This window comes from Mesoplodon mirus (genome assembly GCF_964341445.2).
Source record: "Mesoplodon mirus genome assembly, chromosome: 5".
NCBI lineage: Eukaryota > Metazoa > Chordata > Mammalia > Artiodactyla > Ziphiidae > Mesoplodon > Mesoplodon mirus.
The window spans coordinates 67777020-67795928 of record NC_138980.1 but is presented as its reverse complement, the minus strand read 5'-3'; the positions used below and the strand labels follow the sequence as shown (position 1 = coordinate 67795928).

Genomic DNA, 18909 nt, shown 5'->3' with positions numbered 1-18909 from the left:
CCTTAGGTCTCACCCTTCTATCTTACCTCTGGACAGAGTATTTCCTCCCTTAGCCTGGGCACCATATATATTTCGGTAATTTGCCCCTGTGTGTTAAGATCTAGCTTCAAAAAGTGTGTTCCTGAACGTGTATGAGTGCAGGTGCTTGTAGATCAGTTAACATGCCTCTGTGAATTTGTCTTAGTTTATTATTTCTGCGTTATGTTTCTGTGTCAGGATCTCTGGATATGATTTGGTACATGTCATTCGTAGTTGACGCTGTGTATCACGTTTGGTGTGTGTTCCTGGGTGTGTGAGTGCGCTGTCGTTATCTAGATGTTCCTATTTGATGTCAGTGTGTTTGAGGTAACCGTTGCGGTGTGAATAGTCCACGTCTGTGTATCTTTCCTGGGTCTCCTTCCCAGCTCCCCCACTCACTGCATCCCATCATTCTTGAAGGATGGGCGGTCGTGGGGACACTAGCCCAGCTCCACTCCGGTTTCCCTGAGAGAACACGACAGGACTCCCAGTGTTCCCCGCGGGCGCCGGGGTACGCCGGAAAGGCCGTTGCGCATGCACATGTGTGCCGCTTAGGCGACGAGAACTTTGAGGTCGCCCTTTCTCTCCCGCGCGCTCTCTGGTGGCCTCGGAGGGCAACGATGACAAAACGAGAGGCGGAGCCGGCGGCGGCGGCGGAAGTGAAGTCACTTCCGGGCTGGGGTGTTTGTTTGGACTGGAGAAGGGAGGCGGCGGGCGAAGCGCGCGTCGAGCGGGGTAGCGGCGCTGCCTGTGGAGATCCGCGGAGGCCTACCAGATTCGTTGGCTGCCGTCCCCGCTGCCGTGCACTGGGTGAGGGGTTCTCTCGGGTGGAGCGGCGAGAAGGGTGCGGCGGCCCGGCGGTCGAGGGGCAGCACCTCGGCGACGGCTGAGGGGCCTAGAGGGTCCCCTGGGTTGTTGGCCACCAAGCCTGTATGGCCCCCATTGTTCCTTGCCTCTTCCAGCCGAGTCTGAGGGATGATCTTGGACCGACTTCGTCTCTTTCTTCTCTGAGAAATGGCCGTCGCTTTTTTCTCATTGTCATTATTATGGTTTGGACCTCGCAGCTCTCTATCCGGGTCCTCGGTGGCGCGCGAGGGTTGCCGGGATAGCACTTTCTCGCGTGCTCCCCCTCCCTCCAATCGATTCACCCACCCTCCGATACCCTTTTCCCCTGCCCCCCACTGCCGCCTCGGCAACAAAGCTCATTGTTTCTCCCCACTTTACGCCTGCGCGTCGCCACGCGCAGCCCCTACTTGCTGCGCTTGCGCGCTCCTCCAGAAGCTTGGGTGGGGGAAGAGAAAGGGGCGGAGGGACTGGCGGGCTGGCGAGCGTCCTAGGGGAGCATTCTGTAACCGTCCACGAGCCTGTACCTTTCTGATGATCCCCCTTTCTCCGGTTTCTTCGCCTTCCCCTGACCCTTATTTTTAGTTACATTGTATTCCGTGCTCGGGATAGGAGGGCCTTTGGAGTACTGGCAGCTCCTACTCCAGGACTGTTTTGAACCAGATGAACCCATCCAATTCATATTCTTTTGATTTTGGTTATCTCACTTTTTAATTTCTACTACTGTGCTTATTCCCTCCACCATCAAAAATATATGGCTTATGGTAAAGTTGTTTGTTTCAAAACATTTGTTGAAGCAGTCAGCAATGGTATTCTGTAGTAACTGCAAAAGGTGGCCTTTTCTGCTTCCTTTTATTGTCTTATTTTCCCTGATTTTGCAACCCCATCATCTCACAGAAACCGCAAACTCTAGAAAGAATTTGGCTTCCAGTATGCCATGGGATGAGGTCTAACAGCTGACAGCTTTTGACATTTCAACAGAAGACAAATTCCCATTTTGCATGTGCTGGCTTATCTTGTTAACCTGATAGCATAATTTGTCACAATTTGCCTTTGAGCAGTTGGTCGGGTGTTGGTTTGCGTTTGAAATTTCGTGGGGTGCAGATTATTTTTGCAAATAAGGGTCTCTCAGGGTTTTTAATGAGACTCCCAGTGTTTGCTGTTTTTTGCTTCTGTTTCCGGTTTGTGAGAGGATATATGGGGCAAATTAGTCTGTTTATATTATTTGTTAATTGTGAACTTGAACAGAACTTAATTTTTTCTCACAAGTAAGTGTCTATGATAAAAAGATAGGTAACTCTCCCAAAAGTATAGCCTCCTTATCTGTTTCTTTCAGGGATGGGAGCTAAGTGGGTTTCATATTTATTATTAACCTGTGAAATAGGCAGGGGAAGTTTTTTTTTAATACAAATTTTAAATTATTTATTTATTTATTTATGGCTGTGTTGGGTCTTCGTTGCTGTGCGCGGGCTTTCTCTAGTTGCCACGAGTGGAGGCTACTCTTTGTTGCGCTGTGCAGGCTTCAGTAGTTGTGGCTCACGGGCTTAGTTGCTTCGCAGCATGTGGGATCTTCCCGGACCAGGGCTTGAATCCCTGTCCCCTTCATTGGCAGGCGGATTCTTAACCACTGTGCCACCAGGGAAGTCCTAGGCAGAGTAAGTTTTATCCTGCCCATTTTGAAATCGGGAAAATAGAAACTTGAGAGATTATTTTATTAGGCACAAATTTCCATAGCACTTAGTAATGCCAGGCATCGTTCGAAGTGCTTTTACAAGTATTTAATCTTTAATGTCTGTAGGCAGTAAGTACTACTGTAAAATGAAGATTATAAATGAGAAATGTGAAGTAACTTGCCCACTGTTACATAGCTAATAAAAGCTGGAATTCAAATCCAAATACTCCAGAGATTATGTGCTCTTAACCACTATAGTGTGTTGCCTGGAATTTAGTAGCATATCCAAGGCCCTCTAGGTGGTTAGTGGCATATCTGGGACTTGAATCCAATGCAAGGTTAAAGTTGTACAAGTTGTTGTCTTTTGATCTGGATCACCCTGTTGCACAGATACATTAATAGTTTGTATATGTTACAGCCTGAGGTTCAGTTCCAATAACTCAAATCTTTTTTCTTAATGTCCTCATCGGTTAGAGTGGTGCTGTCCAGTAAGATAGCTACTAAGCACATGTCTATTGAGCACCTGAAATGTAGCAAGTGCAACTGAAAAACTAAAATTTTAATTGTATTGAATTAAAATTAAATTTAAATAGCCACATGTACCTGGTGGCTACCACATTGGATAGCGTGGGTTTATTTGAATTCTTTGCTTTTTATTTTTTGTATCAGTTTTTATAAATAAGGATGGTATTTCTGATGTGCTTTTATCAGCAGTGTTGAGCCATCCTTACTCTGACCTGATCACCCTGGTTACACTACAGTTGAGATTAGGGTTATACTCTCTGGGACTTTTCTGTGACATTGTTTCACTCCTACAGATGTTTGGACCTATTATTTTTATTTATACAAATTTATATTTGCTCTTAGTGTTTAAGAATACTGTTATGTGCCAGGCTGTCTGCCTAGGTACAGATGGGGAACCTGAAACACAGAGAGGTTAAATAACTTGCCCATCGTCACATGGCTAGAAAGGTAGCCTGGTTCCAGAGCCCCTTTTTTGTTTTTTTAATTTTTAATTTTATTTTTATTTGTTTATTTTTGGTTGCGTTGGATCTTCGTTGTTGCGCGCGGGCTTTCTCTAGTTGCGGCGAGAGGGGACTACTCTTCCGTTGTGGTGCGCAGGCTTCTCATTGCAGTGGCTTCTCTTGTTGCAGAGCACAGGCTCTAGGTACGCGGGCGCAGTAGTTGTGGCACGCAGGCTCTAGACCACAGGCTCAGTAGTTGTGGCGCACGGGCTTAGTTGCTCCGCGGCATGTGGGATCTTCCTGCACCAGGGATTGAACCTGTGTGCCCTGGATTGGCAGGTGGATTGTTAACTACTGCACCAGCAAGGAAATCCCAGAGCCCATGCTTTTAATCATTCCTTTATACTGCCAAACATTAAAACAAAATATTCAGCGCTGCTCACAGACTTCTGAATTAAATACAGAGGCTGATGCAGAAATTTCTTTATCTTCTCTAAAATACATATGTATAAAATATATATGTGTACAGATAAGGTTAAGGAGTCTACTGTAGTTCAAAGTAGAGTCCAGTGGAATAAGAAAAGGTGTTATGTCTGTGGGGTCAGTTTTTTTGGGGGGGGGGGTTTGGCCGTGCCACGGCTTGTGGGATCTTAGTTCCCTGACCAGGGATCAAACCCAGGCCCCCAGCAGTGGAACCCCGGAATCCTAACCACTGGATCACCAGGGAATTCCCTGTGGAGTCAGTTTAATGAAAAAAGTGGAAAGAGAATCCTGTTTGAATTTTAATGAGAATTTTTTTGAAGAGTTAATGTTTTTATTTTTTTATTACAGTTTTATTGAGATATAATTGAAATATAGCACTGTGTAAGTTTAAGGTATACAGCGTAATTTGATTTACATATATCATGAAGTGTTTAATGAGAATTCTTAAGAAAGTAGGGGGAGACTTTTCTAAAACTTAAAAGATTTCCATATTTTAAAATTTTGTAGGGACTATGAAAGGATGGACACTGCTGGAAACCAGAATGTGTAAGAGGCATTTCAGAAGGGAACAAACAGCTGAAATAAAGAGTTTGTAGATTTAAAGTGCCAGGCATCAGAAAAAACAGCTCTCACCTAACCAGAATCTGGCAAAATCTCTGAATTTAGGTGTTAGGCTCTCATATCAGGCGTGATGTAAACAGCATGTTTACAAAAGAAAGAAAATTCATTTTCTACAACAGTGAAAGTTGGAATATTCGTAGGTTATTGATAGAAAGGACAAGTCTAAATCTGTCCCACTTAATATTACTGTTCAAATATGAAAGCAAAAGACAGTTTCAGACATGAAGTAGCTTAGAAATTTGTAACCTTTTGAAGAAATATTAAGGCAAAACAAAGGTGTCAAGTTAGGGGAAGGTGATTCTTTATATATATAATCTAGGGGAAAACCTAATAGTGTAGATCTAACAGTGCTCAATTATTTCTACAAAACTCAGGATATGGGGTGGGGAGAGGAATTGGGTAGGTAAAATCATTCTAAAGGTCTTGCTTTGTCTGGGAGCAGGGATTGGGTTGGATATATTGAAGAAGGTAAAGCATTCTAAATGTCTTGGGTTGGTTTGAGGGTGTATAGAGTATTTTTTTAATCGATAGAAAACTGTTCAAACTTATTTCACAATAGATATGTCAAATCATTGTGCTGTACACCTTAAACTTATACAGTGCTGTATGTCAGTTACATCTCAAAACTGGGGGGAAAAAACCAACTGAAATTCCACAGTAGTTTGTAAGTTACAGAAAATAAATCAAGTATTTTTTTAAAAATCTGCTTAAAATAGGAAAGTAAACATTACAGGAATAGAATGTAAAAAGAAACTAAGAAAGCTAAATACGAAGTTACGATGAAAGACAATACCAAGCATCAGTTACCAAAAATGTTAATTCCCTGTGAGACAGATCCTCAGACTGGGTCAAGTAATCTAGCTGTTACAGTAGAGGACTTGAATATATCACTTTCAGAATTTAACAGGTAAAGTTTAAAAAAAAAGAAAAAAAAAGACCAGCCTAATATATATGCATCATTTTTTATGTAAGAAATAGAAATCACAACAAGGTCCTAATGTATAGCACAGGGAACTATATCCAATATCTGTGAAACCATAATGGAAAAGAATATAAAAAAAGAATGTGTATATGTGTATAACTGAGTCACTTTGCTGTACAGCAGAGATTGGTACAACATTGTAAATCAACTGTACTTCAATTTTAAAAATTGAAAAAAAAAAAGAAAAGAAAAGAAATGCAAGTCACATTTTTCTCTTTAGGCCCAAGGAACATTTTGCAAAAATCATTAGTTGTCTGCAAACAAAACTGTAATAAATTCCCAAAAGTGAAGGTTTTCTGGCTGCATTTTATAACATAATAAAACTAGAAATCAGGCATCAAAAGGTAACCAAAAGAACCTTAACGGGCCTCCCTGGTGGCGCAGTGGTTGAGAGTCCGCCTGCCGATGCAGGGGATACGGGTTCGTGCCCTGGTCTGGGAGGATCCCATATGCCGCGGAGCGGCTGGGCCCGTGAGCCATGGCCGCTGAGCCTGCGCATCCGGAGCCTGTGCTCCGCAACGGGAGAGGCCACAACAGTGAGAGGCCCGCGTACGGGAAAAAAAAAAAAAAAAAAAAGAACCTTAACTACTTGGAAATTAAGAATATTCTTCTGAATAATCTCTGGCTTATTATAAATTAAATAATTTGTAGTTACCTAAAGTTGGTAACTGTATATTAAAATTTCTAGGGAAAATTCATAGATAAAAAATTTTTATTTGTGAAAGGTTGAAAATAAACATTTGTCAACTTGAAAAACAAAGAGCAACAAATTGAAGTTATGTAAAAAGGAAGGGAAAAATAATGTGAGAAAAGTAAAATTAATAAAATAAAAAATAAGTAGAAAAGATCAATAAAACCAAAAGCAGGAGTTTTGTTTATTAAAGTTGAATTTTTAAATAGGTAATCCAGGGCTTCCCTGGTGTCGCAGTGGTCGAGAGTCCGCCTGCCGATGCAGGGGACACGGGTTCGTGCCCCGGTCCGGGAAGATCCCACATGCCACGGAGCAGCTGGGCCCGTGAGCCATGGCCGCTGAGCCTGCGCGTCCAGAGCCTGTGCTCCGCAACGGGAGAGGCCACAGCAGTGAGAGGCCCGCGTACCGCAAAAATAAATAAATAAATAGGTAATCCATTCCCCAAAAAAGATACAAAAAATATCCTTAGCCATCTAGTTCTCCTCCCTGTAGGTAACCAGTATTCTCAGTTTTGTTTTTAGCAGCTCTTACTGAGCTATAGTTCACATACCATGCAATTCATCCATTTGAAGTGTATAGTAGAGTAGTTTTTAGTATATTGCCAGAGTTGTGCATTGATCACCACAGTCAATTTTAGAACATTTTCATTACCCCAAAAAGAAATCTTGTTCCCATCATCTGTCATACAATATGTGTTCCTTGGTGACTAGCTTCTTTCATTTAGCATATTTTCAGTATTCATCCATTTATCAATTGGTGGACCTTTGGGTTGTATCCACTTTTTGGCTATTAAAAATAATATTTCTGTCGGGCTTCTCTGGTGGCACAGTGGTTGAGAGTCCGCCTGCTGATGCAGGGGACACGGGTTCGTGCCCCAGTCCGGGAAGATCCCACATGCCGCGGAGCGGCTGGGCCCGTGAGCCTGAGCCTGCGCGTCCAGAGCCTGTGCTCCGCAATGGGAGAGGCCACAGCAGTGAGAGGCCCGTGTACCTGAGCCTGCGCGTCCAGAGCCTGTGCTCCGCAATGGGAGAGGCCACAGCAGTGAGAGGCCCGCGTACCGGAAAAAAAAAAAAAAAAGAATAATATTTCTGTGAACATTTGTGTGTATAAGTTTTTATGTAGACATTTTTATTTCTCTTGGGTATATACTTAGGAGTGGAATTGCTGAGTTATAAGGTAATTCTGTGCTTAATCTTTTGGGGAACTGCCAGACTTTTCCAGAGCAGCTGCACCATTTTAACATTCCCACTGGCAGTGAATGAGCATTCCATTTCTCCACATTTTCACTAATATAAAGTGGTATCTCGTGGTTTTGATTTGCATTTTCCCTGATGGTTAAGGATGTTGAGCATCTTTTCATGTGTTTATTGGCCTTTGGAGAACTGTCTATTCAGATCCTTTGCATTTTTAAATTGGTTGTTTTGGGGACTTCCCTGGCGGTCCAGTGGTTAGGACTTTGCCTTCCAATGGCCGTCGGGGGGCGGGGGGGGGGTTGCAAGTTCAATCCCTGGTTAGGGAGCTAAGATCCCACATGCCTCGGCCAAGAAACCAAAACATAGAACAGAAGCATATTGTAACAAATTTAATAAAGACTTTTTAAAATGGTCCACATCAAAAAAAAATCTTAAATTGGTTGGTTGTCCTTTTATTATTGAGTTGTAATAGTTCTTTTTTTTTTTTTTTTTTTTTTTTTTTTCCGTACGCGGGCCTCTCACTGTTGTGGCCTCTCCCGCTGCGGAGCACAGGCTCCGGATGCGCAGGCTCAGCGGCCATGGCTCACGGGCCCAGCCGCTCCGCGGCATATGGGATCCTCCCAGACCGGGGCACGAACCCGTATCCCCTGCATCGGCAGGCGGACTCTCAACCACTGCGCCACCAGGGAGGCCCTGAGTTGTAATAGTTCTTTATATATTCTAGATATAGTTCCCTTATCAGATACAATTTGCTTCTCTGCTTTTTGTCTTTCTAGAGATTCTATGCATTTGCAAATTGTGAACACACACACCTTTCTTTTATATATATGAAGAGTTTTATTACACTTGCTGTTCTGCAAATTGCAAAGTTGGAATTTTTTTTTTTCCTACGATAAATCCCTGGTAGGCCTAATCGAGGAAAAGAGGAACATAGTCAAATTAGCTATGAAATAGGAGAAATTAGATAGTTTCATGGAGAAATAAAATTTTAGTGAAATAAAAATTACCATAGTTAACCAGAGAGGTAGAAAACCTGAATAGATGAATCAAAACAAGAAAAACAAAATTAAAGGTTGTTAATAATGTACTAGTTTAAAAAGTACCAAGCCCTTATAATTTTAGGTTCATTTGTCTTCAGGGATCCCATAATTCTTGTTATTCAAATGATTCCTTAATATAAGGATGGGAAGTTTCTAGTTCATTTGTTTGAAAACTATTTTCTGTAGAGTTCTAGTAATCTGGGTTTGCAGTTATTTTCTTTCAGTGTGGTCTTTTGCTTTTCATTATTGTTGAAAAGCAGCTGGTTTTTCTCATTCTTTTTTGAAAATAATGTCTTTGGTTTTTAGAATTCTCTTTGATATTCTGCAGTTTGATATATCTTGCTTTTTATTTATCTTACTTTGAGATTCTTGGGCTCCTTAAACATGTTGGTTGATTGCTTTCATCAAATATGCAATATTCAGATCCTGCCTCTGCCCTATGTTTCTTCTTTTCTTCTTCAGGAATTCGATAGTTGTCACTCTGCCCTCTACATTGTTTGAATCCTCTTTTGTATGTTCTATCTTTTTGCTGTTTTCTGGGTACTTTCTTTTGTTTTCCAATTCTATTGTATCTAATCTGCTGCCAGACTTATTACATTTTTGTTTATGTTGTGATTTCTGTATATCTAGAAGTTTTATTTGGCTCTTTTCCAAATCTACTATGCACTTTTTATATTTTGCTGTTTTCTGAAGATATTTTCAAGCTTGATATGTAATGATCATTTTTGTCATCTACCACATGGGTCTGGTTATGCTTTCTATAAATTGCTCTGATTCTTGCATGTTGTATCTTGCTTTTTCCTTCTGGATTTAGTTATCTTTCATTTTGAACTCTTCATTGGCCTTGAAAAATCATTTTTGGAGGTCCTTAAGGCCTAGCATGAAGATGCCTTCCTCCCAAGGAGTTTTACAGTTGCTTTTTCCAGGCACTGGCACTAGAGACACTACCAAGTCAGGACTACTTCATACTCATTTCATGACTTGGGATGTTCTGGACCTCCCAGGTGATGAATTTATTCCTCCTATCCACAGGAGGACCAACCACAGTCACAGTGTCTGTGTTCCATTCCACCTTTTCCTTTTGATTTGCTTGGTGGGGAGTGGGAGTTGCTTTTGGTTCACCCTTACCCTGAGCCTATAGCCCTTTAGGGTCCCAGCTTAGAGTGGGGAGGATCTTCTCTTCAGTTTTCCACCTTGACCTTTATGCCTTTTGCCCCATGAAGCATCCAGGGTCAACCCAAAGAAGGCTAATGGGCAAAAGTCCTCAGTGCGAAGGCAGCTTCAGTGTTTAAAAGTTCCACTTTGTTCTCAGAATTCCCACTTTACTTACTCTTCAACACTTTAATGCTTTTAAGTGTTTCTTTAAGACTATGGCATCCGACACTTCCAGTTTTCAATGGAAAGACTGGTCCAAATAACCTAGCCCACCATTATTGGTAAAAAGAAGTCCTGACTCATTTATGTTTTAAGGAATGTTAAAACAATTCCAAGTAAACGGATGTACCATCTTCCTGGCCAGAAGGCTTAATATAAAAACATGATCCTGATTAAGCTGCAAATTTTTAATAAAATTCTAGTCAGACTCTTATGGAAAAATTATTCTAAAGTTCGTATGAAGAATAAAAGTGCAAGATTTCCACCCCCCAAAGAAAGTTGAGATGTGAGTTGTGCTACTACATATTTAAACTTACTGAAAGGCTCCTGTAATCAAAAGAGTAAAATACAGTGCTGAAATATTTGAGGATGAAAGGTCATAATGTCTGCAACTTATCAGATGGTTAAGCAAAAAAACTGTATAGAGAAAACAACTGTGGCAAAATGTTAACAGTTGATGAATCTAGATGAAAAATACAAATGTTCACTGTACTATTATTATGACTTTTCTGTAAGTTTAAAATTCTTCAAAATAAAAGTTGGGGATTAAACAGTATACATACAATACACCATCTTGGAACAAAGAATCTAGAAACCATGTAAGTGGGAATTTGATTATGATAAACATCAGGGACAAGCTTTCATTAAATAATGATGAATGATGTGTTCATATGGAAAAATATAGATCTTTCACATCATACTCAAAGAAATGTTCACACTAGTTAAAGATTTAAATGTAAAAAAAAGAAACTATAAAAATACTGAGAGAAAATAAAGGAAATATAACCTCAAGGTAGGAAAAGACTTACTAAGCAAGATAAGCATATCCCAGGAGCTGTAGAGGAAAACAGATTCTTTTTAAGCCCATCTGTTTGCAAAAGTAAAATGCTATGTTGCTTATATAGAGAACTGTTGAGGATGCAGAGAAATGGGAGCATTCAGTGTATTATAGGAATGTACACTACCATAATATTTTTGGCAAATAATCTGTCTTCTCTTAAAGCTACAAGTGCACACGGCCTTTGACCCAGTTATTCCCACTTACCAGAATGTATCCCACAGAAAGCTCAAATAGAAAAGGATATGTGTACAAGGGTGATCGAAGCAGGATTGTTTGTAATGAAAAAACTGGAAATGTAAATGCATCAAAGGGGGAATTGTTGAGTAATTGGTGCTGTATCAATTAAAAAGTAAAGTGTACTTCTACATGTTGATTAGTAAGGATATTTCATGTAATATATTTAGCATGATTCTGTAAAATATATAAATCCTTTATGTGTGTTTCTATAAGCAAAGAGATATGAAAGGACACGTACTAAGCTGTTAACATTGATTACCTCTGAGTAGGATTGGAGATCAAAAGGAAAAAACTTACATACACTTAGGACCTGTTTTGTACATTTAACTTCTTTTTTTTTTTTTTTTTTTTTTTTTTGGCTGTGTTGGGTCTTCGTTGCTGTGCGTGGGCTTTCTCTAGTCGTGGCGAGTGGGGGCTCCTGTTCATTGCAGTGCACGGCTTATTGTCGTGGCTTCTCTTGTTGCAGAACATGAGCTCTTGGCGCGCAGGCTCTAGAGCACGGGCTTAGTTGCTCCACGGCATGTGGGATCCTCCTGGGCCAGGGCTCAAACCCGTGTCCCCTGCATTGGCAGGCAGATTCTTAACCACTGCGCCACCAGGGAAGCCCTAACTTTTTTTTTAAGTAGGATGTACTTTGTATATGTACATTTCTTTCACTTTAATGCTTCTTTTTCCAACAAGATTTCCTAACTATGTACAAAATTTTTTAAATGATTATTGAAAACACTGTAAGATGATACATTGCTGTTTTACTGTTTTGTAATTTTTGTTTAGGAAAATCTTAACTATGTGTAGTCTAACAACTACTAGATATTTAATATTAGTAATTTAATATAGCTTGTTCAGAGTTAGTATTACTATGTTATTTTAAAAATCCTTTTATGAGAGTAAGGCTAAAAAATTATTTGAATTACAATTTTCTGATAATTTTAGGATTTTAAAGCATAATAAACATTATTTGAAGTAAATATGAACATTAAAAAATTGCGGGGAAATTATTGGCTTTCTCAGTTCATTTCTGCCAGTTTTAAAGTGGTTTGGATTGAAGCATGAACAAAGATAAGATAGCAACAGATTGGTATGGTTTGATTACCAGATTTTTTTTTAACTGTATTTGTTGAGTTATTATCTACATTGTGCCCTCAGACATCACTCAAGCAAATTAGGTGCTTCTGTTGTATTTCCAGTAGTTCCTCTTTTAGTTTTGGTTGGTTGTTCTAGAGAAAAATTTTTTCTCAGCCACAAGAGACTTATATAGATTTGAGCTCATTGACTCTTGGAGTCTTGAAGCTGCTTCTTTTGGGCTGCCTCTGAATGGGATGATAATACACCCCAGCAATACACCTTTCACTATATATTTTTTTGGTGGTTTTCCTAGTGGTTACCCTGGGAATTACAACTAACATCTTAGTTTGTAACAAGTCTGAACTAGTAATAATTTAGTTTCGTATAGAGAGAAAGAGGGGTTATAAAGCAAAAAATACATTATTAGTGATTTTTGTATTTACCTATGTAGTTACCATTGTTGTTTATTTCTTTGGATGAATTCAAGTTAATGCTCGTATTTTTTTGTTTCAACATGAAGGACTCACTTTAGGTTTTCCTATAGGACAGGTCTATTGGTGATGAATAAGCTCTTACTTTTTTACTTATCTGGGAATGTCTTACTTTTTTTTTTAGTCACTTTGTATATGTTTTCCTACTGCCTTCTGGCCTCTGGTTTCTGATGTGAAATCAGCTATTAATCTTATTTTGAAGATGCTCTCTTTGACTTTCAATAACTTGATTACAGTGTGTCTCAGTGTGGATTGCTTTGAGTTTATCCTGCTTGGAGTTTGTTGAGCTTCTTGAATGTGTAGACTAACATAGATTTCATCAAGTTGGAGGAGTTTGGGGCCATTATTTCTTCTAATACTCTTTCTCTTCTCCTTCTGGGACTCCCATTATGCATATGTTGGTACATGTAGCAGTGTCCTACTGGTCTCTGAGGTTCTGTTCATTTTTCTTCATTATTTTCTCTTTCTGTTTCTCAGACTGAATAATCTCAGTTGACTTACCAAGTTTGCTTATTCTTTCCCTGCTCAAATCTGCTATAAATCCTCAAGTAGAATTTTCATTTATTGTACTTTTCATCTCCAGGATTTCTACTTGGCTTTTTTTAATAATTTGTCTCTATTGATATTTGCTATTTGATGAAGATATTTGCTATTTTTATGGTTTCCTTTAGTTCTTTGTACGTGGTTTCCTTTGGCTCTCTGGACATTTAAAACACCTGATTTAAAAGTCTTTGCCTAGGGCTTCCCTGGTGGCGCAGTGGTTGAGAGTCCGCCTGCCGATGCAGGGGACGTGGGTTCGTGTCCCGGTCTGGGAAGATCCCACATGCCGCGGAGCGGCTGGGCCTGTGAGCCATGGCCGCTGAGCCTGCGCATCCAGAGCCTGTGCTCAGCAGCGGGAGAGGCCACAACAGTGAGAGGCCCGTGTACCGCAAAAAAAAAAAAAAAAAAAAAAGTATTTGCCTAATAAGCCTAATGTCTGGGCTTCCGCAGGGACACTTCCTATTAATTTCTTTTTTTTTCCTGTTTATAGGCCATACTATCTTATTTTTTTGCATGCCTCATAATTTTTGTTGAAAACTGAACATTGTGACTATTATATGGCAACTCTGGAAATCATCTTCTCCCCTCTCCCCAGGGTGGTTGTTCTGCTTGTTCTGTTATTTGTTTAGTGACCTTTCTGAAAAAATTTTGTAAGAGCTTGTATTATTTTTTGTGTGGCCATTGAAGTCTGTGCCATTAGCTTAGATGTCAGCTAGTTCTTTTCTTTTTTTAAAAAATTTATTTATTTTTAATTAATTTAGTTTGGGCTGTGTTGGGTCTTCGTTGCTGCACACAGGCTTTCTCTAGTTGCAGCGAGCGGGGGCTACTCTTCATTGCGGTGCACGGGCTTCTCATTGCAGTGGCTTCTCTTGTTGTGGAGCACAGGCTCTAGGTGTGCGGGCATGCCCATGGCCTTTTAGGTTTCCCAGAATATGCAGGAGCTTTTCAAAGCCTTTATTCCCAAAGCATCTCCTTCACCAGCCTTTCCTCCCAGGCTTTTTTTTTTTTTTTTTTGCGGTACGCGGGTCTCCCACTGCTGCGGCCTCTCCCGCTGTGGAGCACAGGCTCCGGATGCTCAGGCTCAGAGGCCATGGCTCACGGGCCCAGCCGCCCCGCGGCACGCGGGATCCCCCCGGATCAGGGCACAAACCAGCTCCCCTGCATCGCCAGGCGGACTCCCAACCACTGCGCCACCAGGGAAGCCTCCTCCCAGGCTTTTTGCCCCAACTGTTATTCTTTGCAGGCATTGGCTACTACATTTGCCTTTAACAATTTAAAATTGTAAATTTTATGGTATTTGAACTATATACTCAATTTTTTAAAATAGCAAAACACACGACACAATCTAAAGAGTGTGGTCTAAGAAGGATCAAGAACAGGTCATAGGGCTTCCCTGCTGGCCCAGTGGTTGAGAGTCCGCCTGCCGATGCAGGGGACACGGGTTCGTGCCCCGGTCCAGGAGGATCCCACATGCCGCGGAGCGGCTGGTCCCATGAGCCATGGCCGCTGAGCCTGCGCCTCCGGAGCCTGTGCTCCACAGCGGGAGAGGCCGCAGCAGTGAGAGGCCCGCATACCGCAAAAAAAAAAAAACAGGTCATAGAAGAAAATTTAAAATCTGATACAATACCTTATATTAGAACACCTTGTACTCAGTAATTGTAGGTCTGTCAACGTTCTGAAAGTAAATGATACTTACCCCTCTGGCTTTTCACTTGGCTAGCTGTATCAGAAATCTGGTCAGCAGTTGTTCCTTCCTCAGCTATCTTAAGGTGTAAGATTAGTGCCCAGGCTCCAGTTGATTTTTACTGGTTCCAGTTATGATTTGTTTCCCAAATATTACTTGACCGAAATTTCATTTACTGTCCTTCATAGACTCTTTCACTGGGATCTATACCAAAGCCACGGGTTGTTTGATGAGGTGATAATCGGCAAAAAGCTGACCTAGAGACATGTCAAATGCAGGGATTGGGCCCTTTAGGCTAAGCACTGTTTATATTTTATTTGTTACTGGTTGGCATCAAACAAGGAGGGAGGGAGTCCCTTGAGATTCTCAGACTATAGAATTTGCTGATGCAGATTTTTCATTGTTTCATTGTTATGCTTGTGAAATGTACGGAGAACACTTTTTTCTTTTAAAAAAATTGCGTTTATATATAGATAATTAGTCACCTGAAGCACATTCAAACACAAGTTAGTAGTATTTCTAGTATGTCTCACATGTATAATTGCTACTTAACTATTCAATTCTACTTGGATATCCTGTACTGTGTGCTAAACATGATTTTTATTTGCTGTTTTTAACTAAAGATATGTCACTTATTAATATTGTGGTCTTCTGAAATGTAGGATTTGATGGGTACGAGTTGGGATAGGACACATGTTGGGAAAATAATAATGTAAAGCTGTTATAAATTGGGGTGTCTTTGAATGTAGTTTAATGATCAGTTCATATGCAGAGTAAACAAAGTTCCATCCAGTTGCAAAGCAGAATTGACCCCCTGCTTTTCATAATATTTGAGTCTAGTCTAAAATGTAATTTGTTTAAAGATGAGCATATAAATGTTTGGTAGCCTTGACATATAAGAATGAGTAATTTTCTAAAAAAAAAAAAAAAAAGAATGAGTAATTTTCTTTAGAGGAACTGATTGCTCTCTAGTCGAACGACACTTGTTATCAAAATAAGGGGGGTTGGGCTTCCCTGGTGGCGCAGTGATTGAGAGTTCGCCTGCCGATACAGGGGACACGGGTTCGTGCCCCGGTCTGGGAAGATCCCATATGCCACAGAGGGCTGGGCGCGTGAGCCATGGTCGCTGAGCCTGCGCGTCCGGGAGCCTGTGCTCCGCAATGGGAGAGGCCACAACAGAGAGAGGCCCACGTACTGCAAAAAAAAATAATAATAAGGGGGTTTATTTAATCCAAGATTAATGATAAATAAAAATATCAAAGATATCCATCATCTGTTTTCTGTCGTGTCTGCTTTCACAGTGCTTCACTTTCTTAACCCACATCATGTTTCCTTTCTACTCACAGCCTAGCACATAAATCTGTCTGTCTCTGCCTTTCTTTCATATACATACAACAATGAATAAGTAAGGCAGAAGTTCTCAGTAATTTTTAATTCAGGACTTCCTAACAATTGAAAATGCTACCACCATGATGACTGTTGTCATTAGTATTCAGTCTTGAGGGAAATGCATGTGTATGCCAGGATAGGACCCCCTACCACAGCTTAGAGACTAAATTCATGTTATATGAACAGCTATACGTTTTATTATACTTAAGTTTTCCTAAGGATAAGTCCATAAAATGAATGTAAAAGGGCCAGGCAACATACATAGAGCAAGTCTTTCCCTGAACCTTACCCAAAGAAAAAAACTATTTCTAGTAGGAGATTTTGGTTTTAGTATTTTATTTGATTATAAGTTTAAGAAGGCCTGAAGAAGTTTTTTTTTTTTAACTCTATTAGGTATGCTATTTCCTTCCTTCGGCACAAGTCACACTAATGTTTGGATTTATGTACAAGTGACTCTTGCTTTATGTAAACCCATTTTTTAGCAATTTCAGAGTCAGTGAATTGGTAGACTATTGTAGAATCTGAAACTTTATGCTTCATACTTTTAGCCTGCAACATATCAGCTAGGTTAGATCATGTTATCACCTATTGAGTAGAGTATAAGAAACCAGATCTACTATATGAGATTAGATGCCTGATACTTACTGTACAGTGGGAAAATCCAGACATGGAGGAACTCAACATGGACCCAAAGATAAAGCAAATAGAGAATGGGCTATGAAGTCGAGAGAGCCAGAGCTATACCTCGCAACTAAGGAACTAGGAGTTATTAAAAGTTTGTTAGTTTTCACTTCTAGTCTCTGGGCTTTTTTTTTTTTTTTTTTGCAGTACACCGGCCTCTCACTGTTGTGGCCTCTTCCGTTGCGGAGGCTCCAGACGCACAGGCTCAGCGGCCATGGCTCACAAGCCCAGCTGCTCCGCGGCATGTGGGATCTTCCTGGACCGGGGCACGAACCCGTGTCCCCTGCATCGGCAGGCGGACTCTCAACCACTGCGCCACCAGGGAGACCCTGGGCTTTTTAATAACAATTTTAAAAAGTAGGATTTGCTTTTCATAAAGTCTCTTGATGACTTAAGTCTTCCAAACCATGCTTGTTTTATAAAGCACAGAATATCCAATTTAAAAAAAATTGGATGGTTTGGGGATTCCATTTAAACAATTGATTGCCTTTGTTTACTGTTATTAGAAAACATTAGATGAATCTAGGCTATTCTCAGCTATTTCTTAAACATTAAAATCATTTAGGAGAAAAACAAAGCTTTCCAATTGCTGTGTTTATCATGTGCGTTAATATATCATGTACATCTAATACCTAATCATGATGGCTGGTAATAATGGATGCTAGAACTGAAAGAATGACTGACTAGATTAACTGTATTGTTCTTCTTTTAAGGCTAAAAACTATATCTAACACCAACCATGAAAGATCCAAGTCGCAGCAGTACTAGCCCAAGCATCATCAATGAAGATGTGATTATTAACGGTCATTCTCATGAAGATGACAATCCATTTGCAGAGTACATGTGGATGGAAAATGAAGAGGAATTCAACAGACAAGTTAGTTTTGTGTATAAACATGCTCTTTTATTGTAGCCTATGACAGCTGTCAAATAATATAAATGTACTTTTCCCTGAAATGCGTTTTTCACTTGGTCCCTTATATATGAAATACATGGATTTATGTGCCACCACACCACTCCTATTTTAGTTGGATGCTGATTACTACCAGGTTTAACAGCTCATTGAAATAACCTAGGGAGCTTTTTTCGGGGTCCTACCCAGAGATTCTGATTCAGAAGGATTTAGGGTGAAGCCTGGGAAACGTATTTTTGTTGTTTTTTTTTTTTTTTGCGCGGGCCTCTCACTGTTGTGGCCTCTCCCGTTGCGGAGCACAAGCTCCGGACGCGCAGGCCCAGTGGCCATGGCTCACGGGCCCAGCCGCTGCGCGGCACGTGGGATCCTCCCTGACCGAGGCACGAACCCGTGTCCCCTGCATTGGCAGGCGGACCCCCAATGACTGCGCCACCAGGGAAGCCCGGGAAACGTGTTTTTTAAAAGCTCCCAGGTGGTTCCAGTGAGCAATTAGGTTTGGAAACCACTACCTTACACCAGTCAGATTGTTCTATTGCAGTGAAAGTCAAGAGAGCTGGAATCGGGAGCAGATAGGCACAGGTACTGGGGTACAGATTGTACTGTTTTTCATGTAAGGTTCTCATTCTGATCAGCCTCAAAATCTGACACCACTGTTCTTTTTAGAGAACTCTCATACATTGATAGATGTCTTTTATTCCCATATTTCTGGCACCTGTTTCTACCTTTCATCTAGTTTCTCTCTGATCCTGGCTTTGATAATTAGTAGCCAGCTTGATTTCACCATATCCAGTTATATATATTCAAGAGTAAAGCAATGTAGTCTTATTTCAGTGAGATTGTTTAGTTGCTGACCCTACCCTCCAAATAATTTTTTTTTTTTTTTTTAATTTTGGCTGCGCTGGGTCTTCGTTGCTGCATGAGGGCTTTTTCTAGTTGCGGTGAGCGGGGGCGACTCTTTGTTGCGGTGCGCGGGCTTCTTATTGAGGTGGCTTCTCCTGTTGCGGAGCATGGGCTCTAGGTGTGCGGACTTCAGTAGTTGTGGTGCAAGGGCTCAGTAGTTGTGGCTCACGTGCTCTAGAATGCAGGCTTAATAGTTGTGGTGCACGGGCTTAGTTGCTCCGCAGCACGTGGGATCTTCCCGGACCAGGGCTCAAACCCGTGTCCCCTGCATTGGCAGGTGGATTTT

The 18909-nt window shown here is 40.8% G+C and overlaps 1 protein-coding gene across 1 annotated transcript in view; it reads left to right on the top strand.

The window, feature by feature from the left end:
* Nucleotides 1-688: 688 nt before the first annotated feature.
* PAIP2 (poly(A) binding protein interacting protein 2) overlaps nt 689-18909 on the top strand; it is a 22136-nt gene continuing 3915 nt past the window's right edge. Inside the window, exons 1-2 of the mRNA XM_082623624.1 lie at nt 689-828; nt 17524-17687. Of these exons, the coding sequence (XP_082479750.1) occupies nt 17550-17687 (138 nt within the window). The 5' untranslated portion in view covers nt 689-828; nt 17524-17549. The remainder of the gene's footprint in view (nt 829-17523; nt 17688-18909) is intronic.